This window comes from Cheilinus undulatus, linkage group 4, assembly GCF_018320785.1.
Source record: "Cheilinus undulatus linkage group 4, ASM1832078v1, whole genome shotgun sequence".
In the NCBI taxonomy this organism is placed as follows: Eukaryota; Metazoa; Chordata; class Actinopteri; order Labriformes; family Labridae; genus Cheilinus; species Cheilinus undulatus.
The window spans coordinates 6,414,753-6,429,479 of NC_054868.1; the positions used below are offsets into that span (position 1 = coordinate 6,414,753).

Consider the following 14,727-nt stretch of genomic DNA (forward strand, 5'->3'; position numbering starts at 1 on the left):
TTTGCAATCCTCACAGGCAGGATTTGCTTGTAGTGCAAGGCAGCAGCAGTGACTGATGCCTGGTTAAGCTATTGGCTCAGATGTTGTTTTACTTTTTATCAGATAAAGACAGCATTTCTTCATTGAAAGAGGAGCAAAGAACCACCTTGGAAGCTTTTCTTGCTGTAGATGTTTTTGCACTCATCCTGGCCAGCCTCTGAAGGAGTTTTATCCAACAAGAGATCATACACAACCATGTAAACATTACAGACACTAAGAGTTAGCGCTGCTAATGCTTACAGCACAGCTGACGGGCCACACACATCCTATGCTAGTTGGAAACATGCATGGAGGAAAACACCAACAGTTAAGCTGTGCTCAATCTGTATGCTGATGAAAATGCACTCAGGAAGTATTGAAGTTTTTTTTTTCTTAGATATTGATTTTTTGACAGTTTGAATTTATTCAGAATTGTAGAAATCAGTATTTCTGGATCTGGCGTGGATACATTTTTTTCCAGCACCTCTAATAACCGTTGAACTTTTTAATGATAATGGCATGATTTCCATCAGCAAGATCATGCAGGAGAGGAAGTTAGAGAGAGAGAGAAGTCAGCTGAAACGTCCCTCCTGTAAGTTAAGATAGTCATTGTAATACCCTTCATAAAATGAGCCTCCAAACAGGCTAATCAACTGATGTGATATTGGATTATTTAGCAACATGATGCTGTGAGAGGAGAGGTGTGTGGGTTTATGAAAGTGTGCCCCCAACATTTTCTATTCCTCCTCCCAGGTATGGCATAATTCTGTGGGAATCACTTAATCTTGCGTAAAAACCAAGCAGAGCTTAGATCGGTCCCAAAATTCCATCCTGATCCTTGCCTGGCTCATCCCATTATTTCAAACTAGAAAAGCACTCAGAGCGCAGACCTCCGCCATTAGCCCCGTCTCCCAATAGTAAAGAATCCCTTAAAAAATTCCTGGATCCAGACGGTGATCCGAATCACTCTCAAAATCTAATCAGTTCTTTCTTATGCTATTTCTGATATTTCCTGAAAATTTCATCAAAATCCGTCCATAACTTTTTGAGTTATATTGCTAACAAACTAACTAACAAACCCTGTCGATCACATAACCTCCTTGGTGGAGGTAATTAATGCTGGTTATAATGCTGGCTAATTTCAGGGATACTATAAGGGTTAAACTTATGAATATGTCACATTGAGGGGAGACTGAGCGGGTGCTGCCTCCCTTTAGCGGCTCAGTCGTGGACATCAGTAGGAACATGAACTCTCATAGGACCAGTCTTTGCTCTTCTTCTATTCCTCTGGGATTTCAGGTCTGTTTTTGCCTTTGTATCTTTGTCTTTCCAGAATAGTTTGTGAATTTGAGAGAGCTACTGTCATCACGTCAGACTCATCCTGATTTTGTGTTTCTGTTCATAAATACAGTTTGTAACGCTGGTGATGAAACGCTCGACTTAAACATGGTGTCTGCTGTCTGGTGTTCTATGGCCTGTAATTCCACCCCTGTATGTACTGTATAGGGGTGTGTGGGTAACTTGACCGTTGTTTTCCACAGTGACTAAACTACAGTGTGTCATTTACATAGCGGAAAGGCTTCTGTGCATATTGTCTGTTTGTGTGTGGATAAAATGTCTTGGTGTATGTGTGTAAAAGCAGATCTTTCTCCTGATAAAGGTCACATTCTAACAGACAAAAGCTTGTCTGTGTCTCTGCAGGAACAAACGGACAGCTCTTGACCTCTCGCCATCAAAGGGCTCCTTTCAGTGTGGGCCATTCAGCCATTTTGGATTTGACTTGATTACGTCTTCATAGATCTTTTCCGTCACAGACCTAGTCGACCTGCTCACATGCTCAGTGTTTTTATCTCTGCTCTGATGTGACATTAGCTTTCAGTAAACAGCTGAAATAAGATAAACAGAGTTTACCTCACCCAGAGACGGTCAGGTTTGATCCAAGGGTCAGTTTAGAGTCGGTCTGCTTCAGCACTGCTGCAGTTTACAATAGATTGTCTGACTGGTTCAATACATCTTAAACGTAAACATGCATCTACAGATACGACACAGATATCAGTATCTACATCTCTGATTCAGCATGAGGGAAATCCTTAGGGCAGCGTTATTATGGCCAAAATGATTAGCACGGTTATTTATTTTTTTTAATCAATATTGAGGTCACAATTTTCATGGCTAATCCTTTATTTTGAAAAGACTTACCTCTACAAACCTATAGCTGGGGCTAGACTGGGATAAAAATTCAGCGATGACAATATGGCCCCTAATAGTTGATCAAATATGACACAGCAGCGGCCCCTAAATGCACCAACAGCTCCACTGTTGGGCTACACTGTTTGTATTTCAAAGCAGACTAAGTAAGAAGTGAATGTCAAGGAATAAGACCTAGTGTTCAGTATTAATCCTCATCTAAGAATGTAGTTTATCAAATAGTACTTTATATTTTAGCTTCATCTGACTGCTTTTGGAAATAATCAGCTAAGTTTGATGATAAAGCTTAATGTTCTCTCTTGTTTCTAGTGCTTCTAGTCTTGTTGTATATCTACAGGAGTAACTCTTGTTGTGAAAGAGAAGTTCTTGATCAAGTTAAAAGAAAAATGGCACGTACATGTTTCGTCCAAACCAAAGCTAAGGACATGTGTGCTGATTGAACTGAGCCTCCATGCTTGAATTATATGTTACATCTTGTTTATGTAGAAGTCAAAGATCCTTGATTGCACAATTAAGATCTGGCATTCTTCCTCTGGCCATTGAGGTTTGTTGATGCATAAATATTCCAAGAGAAAACAGACTTTGTGAGTTGTGGGCTTTAGCAGAAATGGGAAGCGAGTCCAATATTCTCTGCTCTGTTCAAAATATAATGACCTCAGAGCTATTGCTTCATGAAATGGTGAGTCAAAACCTGGAAATTCTGCAGTGGCCTGATGAGCAAAAACTGGAGTAGCTGTTTGAATGTGATGCATTTAAACGTGCTAATTTTGTCTTAAAGCATGAGAAAGACGACAAGATAAACTGTTAGTTTGTCTCCTCTTCTGTTCAATGACAATGAAAGACTACTGAACACTCTGATCCTGATTAGTTTAAGTTCTTGGTGTCCTGTAAGCACATGTGGGCTGGGCATAGGATTGTATGTATGACACAATAATAGAACTAAAAACTTAAAACTTCAAGCTATAATACAAGATATATATAAGAAGTAATTTGAATGGACAAGGACATAGTTTTTTATGGGCAAACATACAGTATTAAAACGTAAATAATCGCCAACAATTGTGTGAAAGTCAAAATCGTGATTGTGATAAATATTCAATTAACAGTACAGCTTTAGCACTCTGATCGTTTTATGGCCCTGAAAAAACAGAACACAACAAAAAAGAAATCTTTCTCCTCCACTCCAAAACCCACAGAGTAAAGTTGCCTTTTTCTGCATCCAACGACACCTGAGGAAGCAACAGAGGCCTAGGAGGGGCAAAAGAGGTATCACTGGAAAAACTGGCAGTGGCATTAGCATCGTCACGATACCAGAATTTTAACTCTGATACGGTTTTAATATGCACAAACCATTAAACTCTATATTAAGGGAGACATATTTTACCCTTTTTAAGACAAGTTTATATTGGTCTCAGAGGTCCCCAAAACATGCCTGTGAAGTTTTTTGCTGAAAAAACACTCCAGTATTGGATTTTTGCATGTCTAAAAACACCTCTGTTTCAGCCCTGCTCGGAACGAGCCATTTCTGTGTCTGTGTCTTTAAATGTTACTGAGCTGTGTGACCCCGCCCCTGACTCCACCCCTTTTAGGAAATGGATGAGGCTCAGGAGAGGAGGGAACTTTCTTCCAAGCGAGGAGGGCTAACCGAACTTGGGGGCGGGGTTAACTCTCCACATGACATCATGAGGGGAAAATCTGAGAACAGCTTGTCTCAGTACACATTTTCTGGAAGGTGGAGAAAGAGAGGGGTAAGGGAATGGATTTTTCTAGTACTTGGGATTGTGGATAGGCCGGGGGCATTTATTTTTTTAAGAAAAGCCTGAAAAAGGGATTTTTACATAATATGTCCCCTTTAAGAAGTTTGATGTAGACATACAGTCAATACAAGAAAGACTTGTCTCGGTCTTGTAAAATTATCCTGACATATGAACAAAAACAACACATCACAGGGAATATTTTTCTAAACTTGTTTATTAACCTGGCATCAATCAGTTATGCAAATCGGGATCTCTGTCTTATATTGACTCCGAAAGTTGCAGTTTTCTGAAATCTGACATTGCATCTCTTAGTTTGTTTTTCTCAAAGAACAACAAAGAAGACGGCACAGACTAACAGCGTTTCCATGAAAGGGAAGAAGTGAATTAGTTCCTCTGCTGCTGTTTGTTTGGACTCAGATGTTGGTGTAGAATTAGGTTAAAGTCCCGGATTACAAAAGGAATGCAGTCATTTAAAGGGAGACAGCAGTGTGTGTGTTTTTGTGTATCAGCAGCAGGCACGAGGCTCCTAACTCTTACCTAACATCGTATCGAAGGTAAGAGACTCCAGCTGCTGGCTTTTCATCAGATCTGAAACCAAATGAAGCCAGATGTTTCCTGCTGGCTCCAGTCGCGGTACGAGTTTTACTGCTGCTCTACCTCTGCCAGCAAACACGGCCTTTGTGTGTGTGTGTGTGTGTGTGTGTGTGTGTGTGTGTGTGTGTGTGTTAATGTGAGGTAATGTAATTGCGGTGAACACATGTAAAGTTTTTTCCCTCTCTTTTTAAAACAAGCCCTCTTTTCTTTGCCGTTCTCGGTGCTTTCTGCCTCCCTTGCTGCCAGCCAGAGCTCGTGTTTGTTAAAGTCCAGAGAAAGTTTGAAACTGTAATGATCTCTGGGGATAAACAAGGTCGCTGAAGCACAATAGGATACAAATAAATGAGCAAATCGTTGGTTGTAAACACAAAACAGCTCGTGTTAAATGGCTTAGTTGGTATTTGAACTTTAGCCTTCTATGTTTTCATGTTAAAGAGTCTAAATGGCTGAATGCACGCACTTTTTCTGCATTCAAGTTTTTGTACTCATCAGAGTGGTTGTTTTTTTTTTTTTTTTTGGCAGCGCCTGACTTGCATTGTTGTTGTTGATGTGTGACAACATTGCAGAAAGGATAAAAAAACTTTAAGTTAAAGTATAAGGTGCTATTTTGAACTAGAAACAGTCTTTAGATTCCTCTTTTTAAACCAGATTCCACTGACAAATACAATAATTTAAGCTGCAGAACACTCAGTTAGTCAATGTAGAGATGCTCCAGTGTGTAAGCTGTCTGCATGACTGTGTTGTGCAGATAATGTGCTGGATCTGAACTAAGCTTTTAAAGTAAGAAAGTCACAATTAGCACAGACTGAAATAGAGTTCTGGGGGGTAAATTACTGTTTTTATCAATGGAGACTGGTGGATAAGTAGACACAGATGGAGAAAGAAGCACATTACCCAAGCCTGCACCAAAGAATCTATTACACTTATGAAGTCAGTCATCAAAAGTGTTGGCAATAAATTGATTTATCAACTTGTCTCACTGTGCAACGCTGTTCACAATGTCTGCAGATAGTGGATAAACCTTTTTCTTTTGCTTATTACTTTAAGGTTATAATTTTAAAAACATCTTTTCTAGTAAAAACTCCAGTGGAACTGGACTTCTGTTTTTTTTGTTTTTTTTGTTTTGGTTTAAAACACAACAGGATAAAAGCGAGTGTTTGGTTGTCAGATCTTTAAAATCCATTATATTTGCCCCCCTGTGTGTCTTTTTAATTTCTGTCAATAAGAAGAGAGGAGAGCTGTGAGTGCACTGCAGGTACAGAGAAATAAAAGCAATCACTTGTGTGTGTTCGTGTCTGCATTTGTGCGTCAGTGAATAAGAGCAACAGAGACGAGGAGCCAACGCTGCAACAAGCTTTTAAGAGCAGACATCTGTAGACTGAGGTTTTCCTTCATAAAGATGTATTTAAAAAAGCTGTTTGATTAGTTCAATCCATAACTCTTAAGGCTCAGTCTACAGGGATTCTGCCAGATTTTGGCCCAGCTGAAACGTTACAGCTCATCTTCAAAACACTGGCCCAATTATGAGTGTCGGGATCTACAAATGGACATAATTAACAACATATCCAGGATGCCCCATGATTCAATAAAACTAGCAAGTCAGGGTTTTTCTTCATGACACCTACCAACAGGAGAGCATTTTCTCCTTTCTTTGAATCATTATTTACAAGAATCCCTACTCTTTCTCCCTTTTGGGAACTTATTTGTACTTTTTATTTTATTCACGTTCTCACATGCATACGTTAAATTTTATCTGAAGAAGAGCCAGTTCATATCGTTGTCCCCCTCCATGCATAATTGTTTGTTGTGTTCTTCTTTGACAAGCAAAAGACCACTACAATCACATACAGTGCTTCTGTTGTAGAGTGATTGACACTCTTTGATCCGCCCCCATGACAACCTGTCAACTCACACACAGTCACGGAGACCGTGGTGGCGTCGGCATATGATAAGCGGTCAAGATCACTCTCGTAGTGTTGCCAATCTGTCGGCCAAGACGGGGCAAGAGTTTAGTTGCAGGGTCTGACATTATGCAGTCATGAAGGACCAAAAAAATCGTGTGGTCTGAGCGGGCCTTTACGTGATGTTTTGTTCGAGGTGGTTGTAAAAAATACACTGTGATAGTGTCACAGCCATGTAGATGGTGTAGTCTATACTACTAGTGTAGTATAGACCAGTGGTTCTCAACTGGTCTGAAATTTTTAAAATTTCAACCACCTGAATTTGTTGAATGAAAACTGTTGCACTTTGAAACCTTAATGGAGCAAAACATGATTAATAAAATCGCCAAGACAAAATAAACATGTTTAAAACCATCCTATCAGAAGGAAATGCATGCATAAATGTAATTTTACCCCATTTCCACAAGACATCATGGAAATGTGGTACCTCCACAAGGAATTTTGCTGATAAATTGGAAATTTATCAACAAATTTTTCCAATTTGTTGATAAATTAATAGAAATCTTGAGACAAATACACTGAGGCTGTCCATACATAGACTTTTTGCCACATTTTTTTTTTCCTGGCACACATTCGGCGACCCACTTGAAAGAGCTTAATGACCCACTTTTGGGTCCTGACCCACCAGTTGAGGACCACTGGTATAGACAGTGTAGTCTATACTACTGGTGTAGTACAGATGGTGTAGTATCACTGTGATAGTCTCTGGTTTACAGTGAGTTAGTCGGCCTGTTTTCAGACACAATCAACAGTACAGGCCAACATGATAAAATGAAAGCACTTAAAACTGTTGTCAAAACTAAGAAACGGGCAAACCTTAGTAAAAACGAGATTAAAAAAAGGTGAATCAAAGTAAGATTAAAAAATGGAGATATCATGTCAGTTGAAATACAATTAGAACATGCATGATAAAAAGAAAAAACCACCAATAAGTAAAAACAAACAATTATGCTATCAGAAAAACAAGATTAAAGAGAAAAAACAGATTAAAATGTTAAAATATCTAAAAATCAATAAATGATGCTGAATTCCTCTCCTACATCACTGGAGCTGTATTGATGACCTGGGACAAAGCTATTTTTTGTTTGTCAGGTTTTACAGGCTGGTGCTTTCTACCTTTGCCAGATGGGAGAAGTAGAAATTCACCTGTAACTGTCAGGTATATCTAGGCTGGTACTCTCTGTTCACTCAACTAGACCTTTTCACAAACTGATGTAAACAGTTTTTGTTTCTGTCAGGAGATGTTACTTGATGTTATGTCACATTATATAACATCAGGTACTCTGTGTCCTCTCTGTGTTCATAAAATATTCACAACCTTATGTAAACAAAACATGCCGTACATATCGGCAGTCACTCCTGATCACATTTGAGATGTGACCATTCAAGTGAAAGAAGATGCTACATGTCAGGTTTGAGCCTTCTGAACAGGAAGTACAAGATGTTTATGTATTTTAATTCAATATTTGTCACGTTGTGAGGCCTTCCATTTTAACTTTTGAATATAATCCACTTGTTTTTTTTCCCAGCCCTGGAGCATTTTATGATTATTTTTGTAACTGCTTTGTTCTCAACGTCACGCCTCATAACTTTGTTTTCCAGAGATTTAAATAAAAATGAATGAATGAATGACTGAACAACACAGCAGAATTCTTAAACATCCTGACAGAAACGCTAATACCTGAAAGTTTGAATTTCTCCAAATCATGCTAAACTTTATTGAGAGTTTGCAGCTAAATGAGGAGTTATTTTTAAAAGGATCAATGAGAAATGAATGATACAGCATGTTTACACAAGAGTGACAGCCCAGGCCAAAGAGAGAAACCAATCTGCTTTAGAGCAGTAGTTCCTGTCTTTCTTTTTCCTTGCTGCCCCTCCTGCTTGCATCTTAGAAAAGCTGAAGCCCCCCCCAAGACCCACACGAATAAAAAAGTACACTGCTGTCAAAAACCATCACGTATTTCATTTGAATGGTAAAATCTTAAGAAAACAGGTTGTTTTTCACACATTTTTCTGACAAAAGATATTGGCGCCTCCCCAGGACTCCTGGATCTAGGTTGGGAATCGGTGCTTTAAAGTGACTTAAGTTATCATCTATAGAGACAAAACTACATGATATATAGTGATATACAGAATCTGTAGTCTGTAAATCAGTGGGGACTTCATGATAAACATTTTTATAAATAAGTGCTGTTGCAAATAAATAATGTGTGACTCTGCTACAGTAGGGGGCGATATAACCCTTTTTAGTAAGTTAATGTTGGACCCTAGTAGACCTATAAAATCCAACCAAAACATCAACAAACAAATAAACAAACATCAAACTGGTTGTATGTCAAACACTGTAAAGGTAGACAAGATTACAGCTCTGAATATTTTGCATGTACAATACTCAACACTTTTCTTTTGGTCCAAAATTGTATGGCTCTTCTTTCCCTCTAGCACTCTGACTCTTCTTGTCTTGTTTCTTCCTTTTGGTAATGTTTATGCAGTTTGCCTTCTGGATTAAAGAATGGTGCAGGAACTATGGAGCATGCTCAAACCCTAGGCCACTTTAGGCTAGACTGAGATGTAAACATGCAAGAGAAAATCACTTCCCAACCATATCATCTGGTTGTGTTTGCAAGACTTAAAAGAAATTTGACAATTTCAGGCAGCCTGACATGTTTAGGTGTATTTTAAAAATCCAGTTGGGGTTGAAAGAGATTATAAATCGTCTTTTTGAACGTTATAGAAGCAACCTGCCACATGGGTCCTTGTATAGTAAGGCTTTCTGACAAAGTTACTGTTAATGGGGGCCTAGGGGTTCGGTGGCACCTCATACATGCACATGTCTCGGGTTAAAGTCTGGCCTGTGGCTTCTTTACTACATGTCTAGACCCCCAATCTCTCATCCCTATTTTCAGCTCTATCTACCTTCCTCCTTTTTAAATAAAGGCAATAAAACCCCCAAAATAAATAAAAGACATACTGTATCTCTAACAATAAGACTGTAACATAGTGTTAGAATGAGGTGGATTTCTTTCCTAATGGTTCCTTGCACTGCTCAGTAAAAATAGAGTTCATCACTTACTTCTACCTTCATTTAAAAGACTAGAGAAGGAACCCTGGCCCACCTTCTCTACACCATAGTTGCAATAATGGCACCCTAAAGAAAAGTAGGACTGTTAGGATCCCCCTGCCCACCTGGAGATCAGGCTACAGGTCTGAAACTGTTAAAAATATACAAGCATGTATAGCGGCCTTTGTTTAGAAAGGATGGTTTGGAAGACAATAAATGACTTTTACATAAGCTGTTACACAGATAAATAGTTTTAATTCAATGTAAACTTGCATGGAAATTAATTGTTAGGACTGGTTTGCAAGACAATACAAAAGCAAGATGTTTGAGCTGTGAAAGCTGCTGGGTCTGAATGATATATTCATAAGATTTTTCCCTGTTTTTATTCAAAGTAGAGCTCTCCTTTAGCAGTTTTTAATCTTCACCTCACACACACTACCTACTATCTTGCCCTGTCCTTTCACTGAAACACTTCAACAGCTCCTCGTGTCCCTCTTGTCCTTCCGTGAAGAGGGCGCCGTCACGGCTCTCAGAGGAGTTTGTCCTCCTTTGGTTTTAGAGAGGAATGTGTGATTCAGTCCATTAAAATGATGAGTCATGCCTCACATTTCAATAACTCCACAAGAGCAACGTGTTCTGAAAATATCACACATCCTCTGGATTTCAACAAAAGGTGCTTTCTTTGATTCATCTTTAGAAATGCTTTATATTCATGCAGTTTTCAGAGTCCTGAAAAGGTCAACTGACTGTGACTCTGACATTTAAATACGGCTTTTGAAGTGAGTGAGGCTTTCCTAACGTCTTTTTAGCTGGCTATGACCTCAACTTTTAAGGAACAGGTCTGATGATTTGTTCTTTCATGCATTGAGATTGCAGTGGCATTTCTCCAAAATTATTTTGCAGTGAGAGGTGAAATCAGGCTTTTGCAAAGATGTAATTACTGCCCTTTTCTCCCCACACAAAAACATTCATAAAGCATTTTACGAACACAAATAACGCCATGTGATTTCAGAAGGCTTAGGGCTTAAAGGCATAGAGACCCCTGGGTACCTGCGCCAAATTCTCAGATAGCTGACAGAAATGTTGGTAATCCATTTGAAATCAGATCTACTCTTCGTTTTGGGTGACACTTTTATTTTAGCAGCTATAAATATGAAATACATCCTGAAATCAGTGTGGGAATGTGTGATCTTGTCTCAAAAGCAATTTCAAAGAAACCTGGTCCAATCATTGACATTTAACCACTGTTTTCAAATAGATGTTTAGGATGAAATCAGCTTGAAACTGCTTTCACATATTTAGTTGTGACTTTTTCAGGTATTGTTTTTGTTAAGATAAATTAGATTAATTTCTTTCCGTACATGCTCACTCCAGGTCTCCCTAAACCTCGCACAACAGCAGAACGAGCGTCCACAGCTGCTTCCTCTGGTCCCCCAACACCCAGCTCCAAACCATCAGCCGGTCAGCAGCCAGTGTCAGGAGGACGACCTACTCCACCCACCGCCACTTCTGCATCAAAACTTCCTGTTAAGGGATTAACCACAAGCCTCAGCTCCTCCTCTCTGGGAAGCAACGAGAACAATGGAGGCACAAAAGGTGAGGCTGTGTGTTGGAGCACTGAATCATCAGAGGAGGTTTTCTTTGGTGTGGCTTCCTTTTCCCCGCTGACTTCGCTTCCCTCTCTAAAGTGTGTCTCAGGCTTTCACACAACATAACCAATCTACTGTGAGTCCAAACACTGATAAAGATTCCTGTAAAAACAGGCTGTTGGTGGGAAATGTACAGTCAGAGCCTTTCTGCTCGCCCTGGGAGATCTGGGAGTTTGTGATTGTGTGAAAATCTGCCCGCTTCCTCTGCTGGGGTCAAGGAGCACATCTGGCCAGGATTCAAACACAGGCGGCTTGTGTTTGTATTTAACCTCATCTAGAAAAGTTCTCTTTGTTCTGATTCTATCTATTTAATCAGGTTTAACATTAAACATGGCTACAGATGCTTTAAAAATCAAAACAAACAAAAAAATCATCTTGACTATGAAACTAAACTTAGAGAGGAGTATGAGTTATTAAAGCATCAAAAAGAGGAGAGATTTTTTGCATTAACATTTATTCTATAAAACCCATATTAAAAAAAATCAACCTTAGGCGCCGGTTTAGCTCAGCGAGTAGAGCAGGGGCCGATATACAAGGGATATAGTTCTCCACACTGTGGTTGCAGGATTGATTCCCAGCCTCTGCACTGTTTGGTGCATGTTTCCCCTCTCACTCGCTCTCCATAATTGCTGTCTCTCTTCAGCTGTCCTGTTAAATAGAGTCAAGTCAGCTTTTCTCCTGCTGTCTAACCTCAGAGGTCTAAAGTGAGTTCAAGACCGAATCACTGAGGTTAAAGCTGCTGCAGGATGGAGCAGATTTAGTTAAAAGTGATTAACTTAGTCTTTCATATTTTCTATTCTAGTAACATGATGTATCTTTCATTCACAGGGTTAAACACTGTACAGAATGCCTGTAAGATAAATTACCTAACAGCATGAATTTCCACACATTTTTTTTAATTTAGACCTCAGCTAGATGGTTATATGGAGTCATATGAGGGCCATTAAAACCAGTGAACTTTAACAGGAATGTACTGAAAAGTATTTTTTTTCTCCCCCCAAGGGAAGTCCTAACAAAGCTAACTTTACTTAAAAAAATATCAACATTATTTCTGCAATTGAGAAAATCCCAATGAAGTTAGTTTTTTTGGGCTCATACAGCTGAAGTCAGAACAAGTAATGATGCTGTAATGTGCTTCTGTATTGGACCCATCAGATGATCCGTGCTACTCCAGGGGTGATTAGGACAAAGAAATGTCATTAACACCGCAGGCATAAAGTTACATGGAAAAGGAAATCTCTCCTGGGAGTCACTGAACAATACCCACTGGTTTCACTGGAAGTATAGGCAAATAGACTTCCATTCCCAGAAGCATAAAGTGTTTTTCAGATGATAGATGATGACTGCCAACAAAGCACGTCTTTGTATTTGTGATATTTATGGTGTACCCCTCACACTTAAAGTTGGTTTTCATGACTTAAAGATAGTCTCAGTTTACATCGACTTAAAGGCACAGGCTCAAGAAAAATGATAGTGAATTATCTTTTTAAAGTTTTTCTATACTTGGTAGGAGACCAATCTTGCACATGATGTTTTGTATATTTCAGTTACATAATATTTTTTCCTGTCACATGCTAACAGTCTGTGCTACATGCCTATTTGTAACTGCAAATTAAATTATGTCTTGGCATGAGTTTCAAGTTAGTTTTCATGACATACAAACATCATGGCGCTTAAGTTCAACTCAGAAGTTCACCTCTCCTATCATTTAGATATATTGATATTTAATATCTCCTGTACATTTTCTTCTTCCTTAATCTCCCAGGAGCTCCAGGACCAGCAGCACCAAAGCCAGAGGAGCGACCCAGCAGGAACGCTGTTCCTGCAGGCGGTCAAAACACGGCAAAGACCCACCTCTCCAGCAGCCCCAGTTCTCCCAGTGAAGCTCTTCCCAGTGTAAGCAGTGGAGTCACTGCAGCTCCAAAACCTGCTGCCATTAGGAGCAGAGCGCTGTCTCTGCAGGCCAGGGCCCTCGCTACAGGTGGGCAACAGATGTTCACAGCAAAGTACATTTATACGCATAACCCTGCTGGCTCATTTAGATTAATAAAGTACGAAGATCCAAACGTTCTGATGCTCCTGAAGATGGTTCTCAGTGCTACTATGATTCAACATTTGTATCAGACAAACAGTGTCATATCAAAGTGAACCAGATCAGATTTAAGATAAACCCAATCGATCCCAAACTGAGGAAAAATGTGTTTAAGCAACTAAAAAGTCAAAATGAAAAGATGAATAGCTGGATAACTGTGCAGAATAATTGCACTGAAATTCTAACAAACACATAGTGTATTTATAGCTTTCAGTCTTGTGACCAGCACAGATGGCAGAAAAAGCTTAGGATGTAGCAGCTACTGCTGACTGCAGCATGGAGCTGCAACATCGGGGCATTTTAGGTACACATACTTTCAAACCAACAAAAGTTTACAGCATCAGAGACATTATTTAAATGGTTATAACCCATATGCAGCTGTATTCATACCATTATTCCTACAGCAGAAGAGAATCATTTTCCTTGCACGGCCACCAGGGTGAAAAACCTACAAAAGAATGGATGTTTTTTGTAAACTTAACACAAAAAGTAAGGAAATTAGTATTTGGTAGATTATTTCTTCATTGTAGTGATGCTTCTTGCCAGTCAGTCTTATACCATTGAAAAACCTGTTTCCCTTTCAAATGGAGCCACATTTGTAAGGATCATGCATTTCTGGGATGAGCAGCAGAGCTGAGTATGTGGGTTGTGCACATAAATCTCTCAGGATACCTTGTATCATTACAGCCTTTATCCACATCTAAATCATTTGATCGTTTTTCTAAGTTCTAACTATGTAAATGTCAACAAACCGCAGGAAAATAAACATTTCTGATGCTGTTCTATGGATGTCTATAAATCGGATGTCCATGTGCATTGTGGTGCTTTAAGAAATGTGATCATCTATTTAAGCTGTAACAAAGCTTTTTAAGATGCTACAGGCTTTGACTTCTTCTGTGTCCTCTCTGCAGGTCTGAAAGCCCCATCAGTCACCAATCACATCACAGCAAAGACATCATCCGCCAATCAAACTCCAGTGAAGACGCTTCCTGCAGCCAGTCAGTTGCTGGCGAAACAGCCATCCCAGAATCCTTTGCAGAGAAGTGGCTCAGCGAGACTCAGTCGACTGAACAGCACAGGTGAGGGAACGTGAGAAAGCTACCTGTCTGTGTCTGTATGGTGGTTTTGTGGAGAGATGTTTGTGTGTAAGGTGCGTCGGCATCTCAAAACCGCAGTAATCCCAGGATTTTTGGCAACAGCGACCATGGCAACCATCCAGCGTTATCACAGCGGTGGCGTGTGATTTATGAGCTTTGATGAGTTTGGGAGCAGCTTCAATCAAAACACCTGAAGCTGTGGACCTTTTCTCTCTGCTTTTTCTAGGGATTTATTTCGGCAGGAAAACTTTATTTTTTCAGTCTATTTCTTACTTTGAATTCTATAGTAT

General features: G+C 39.5%; 1 protein-coding gene across 3 annotated transcripts in view; it reads left to right on the forward strand.

The window, feature by feature from the left end:
* Positions 1–14,727, forward strand: part of LOC121508895 (microtubule-associated tumor suppressor 1 homolog) — a 129,248-nt gene that overhangs the window by 60,706 nt on the left and 53,815 nt on the right. For all 3 annotated transcript variants that reach the window (XM_041786028.1, XM_041786029.1, XM_041786027.1), the window contains 3 exons: positions 10,974–11,195; positions 13,014–13,229; positions 14,252–14,419. In XM_041786028.1, the coding sequence (XP_041641962.1) occupies positions 10,974–11,195; positions 13,014–13,229; positions 14,252–14,419 (606 nt within the window). The remainder of the gene's footprint in view (positions 1–10,973; positions 11,196–13,013; positions 13,230–14,251; positions 14,420–14,727) is intronic.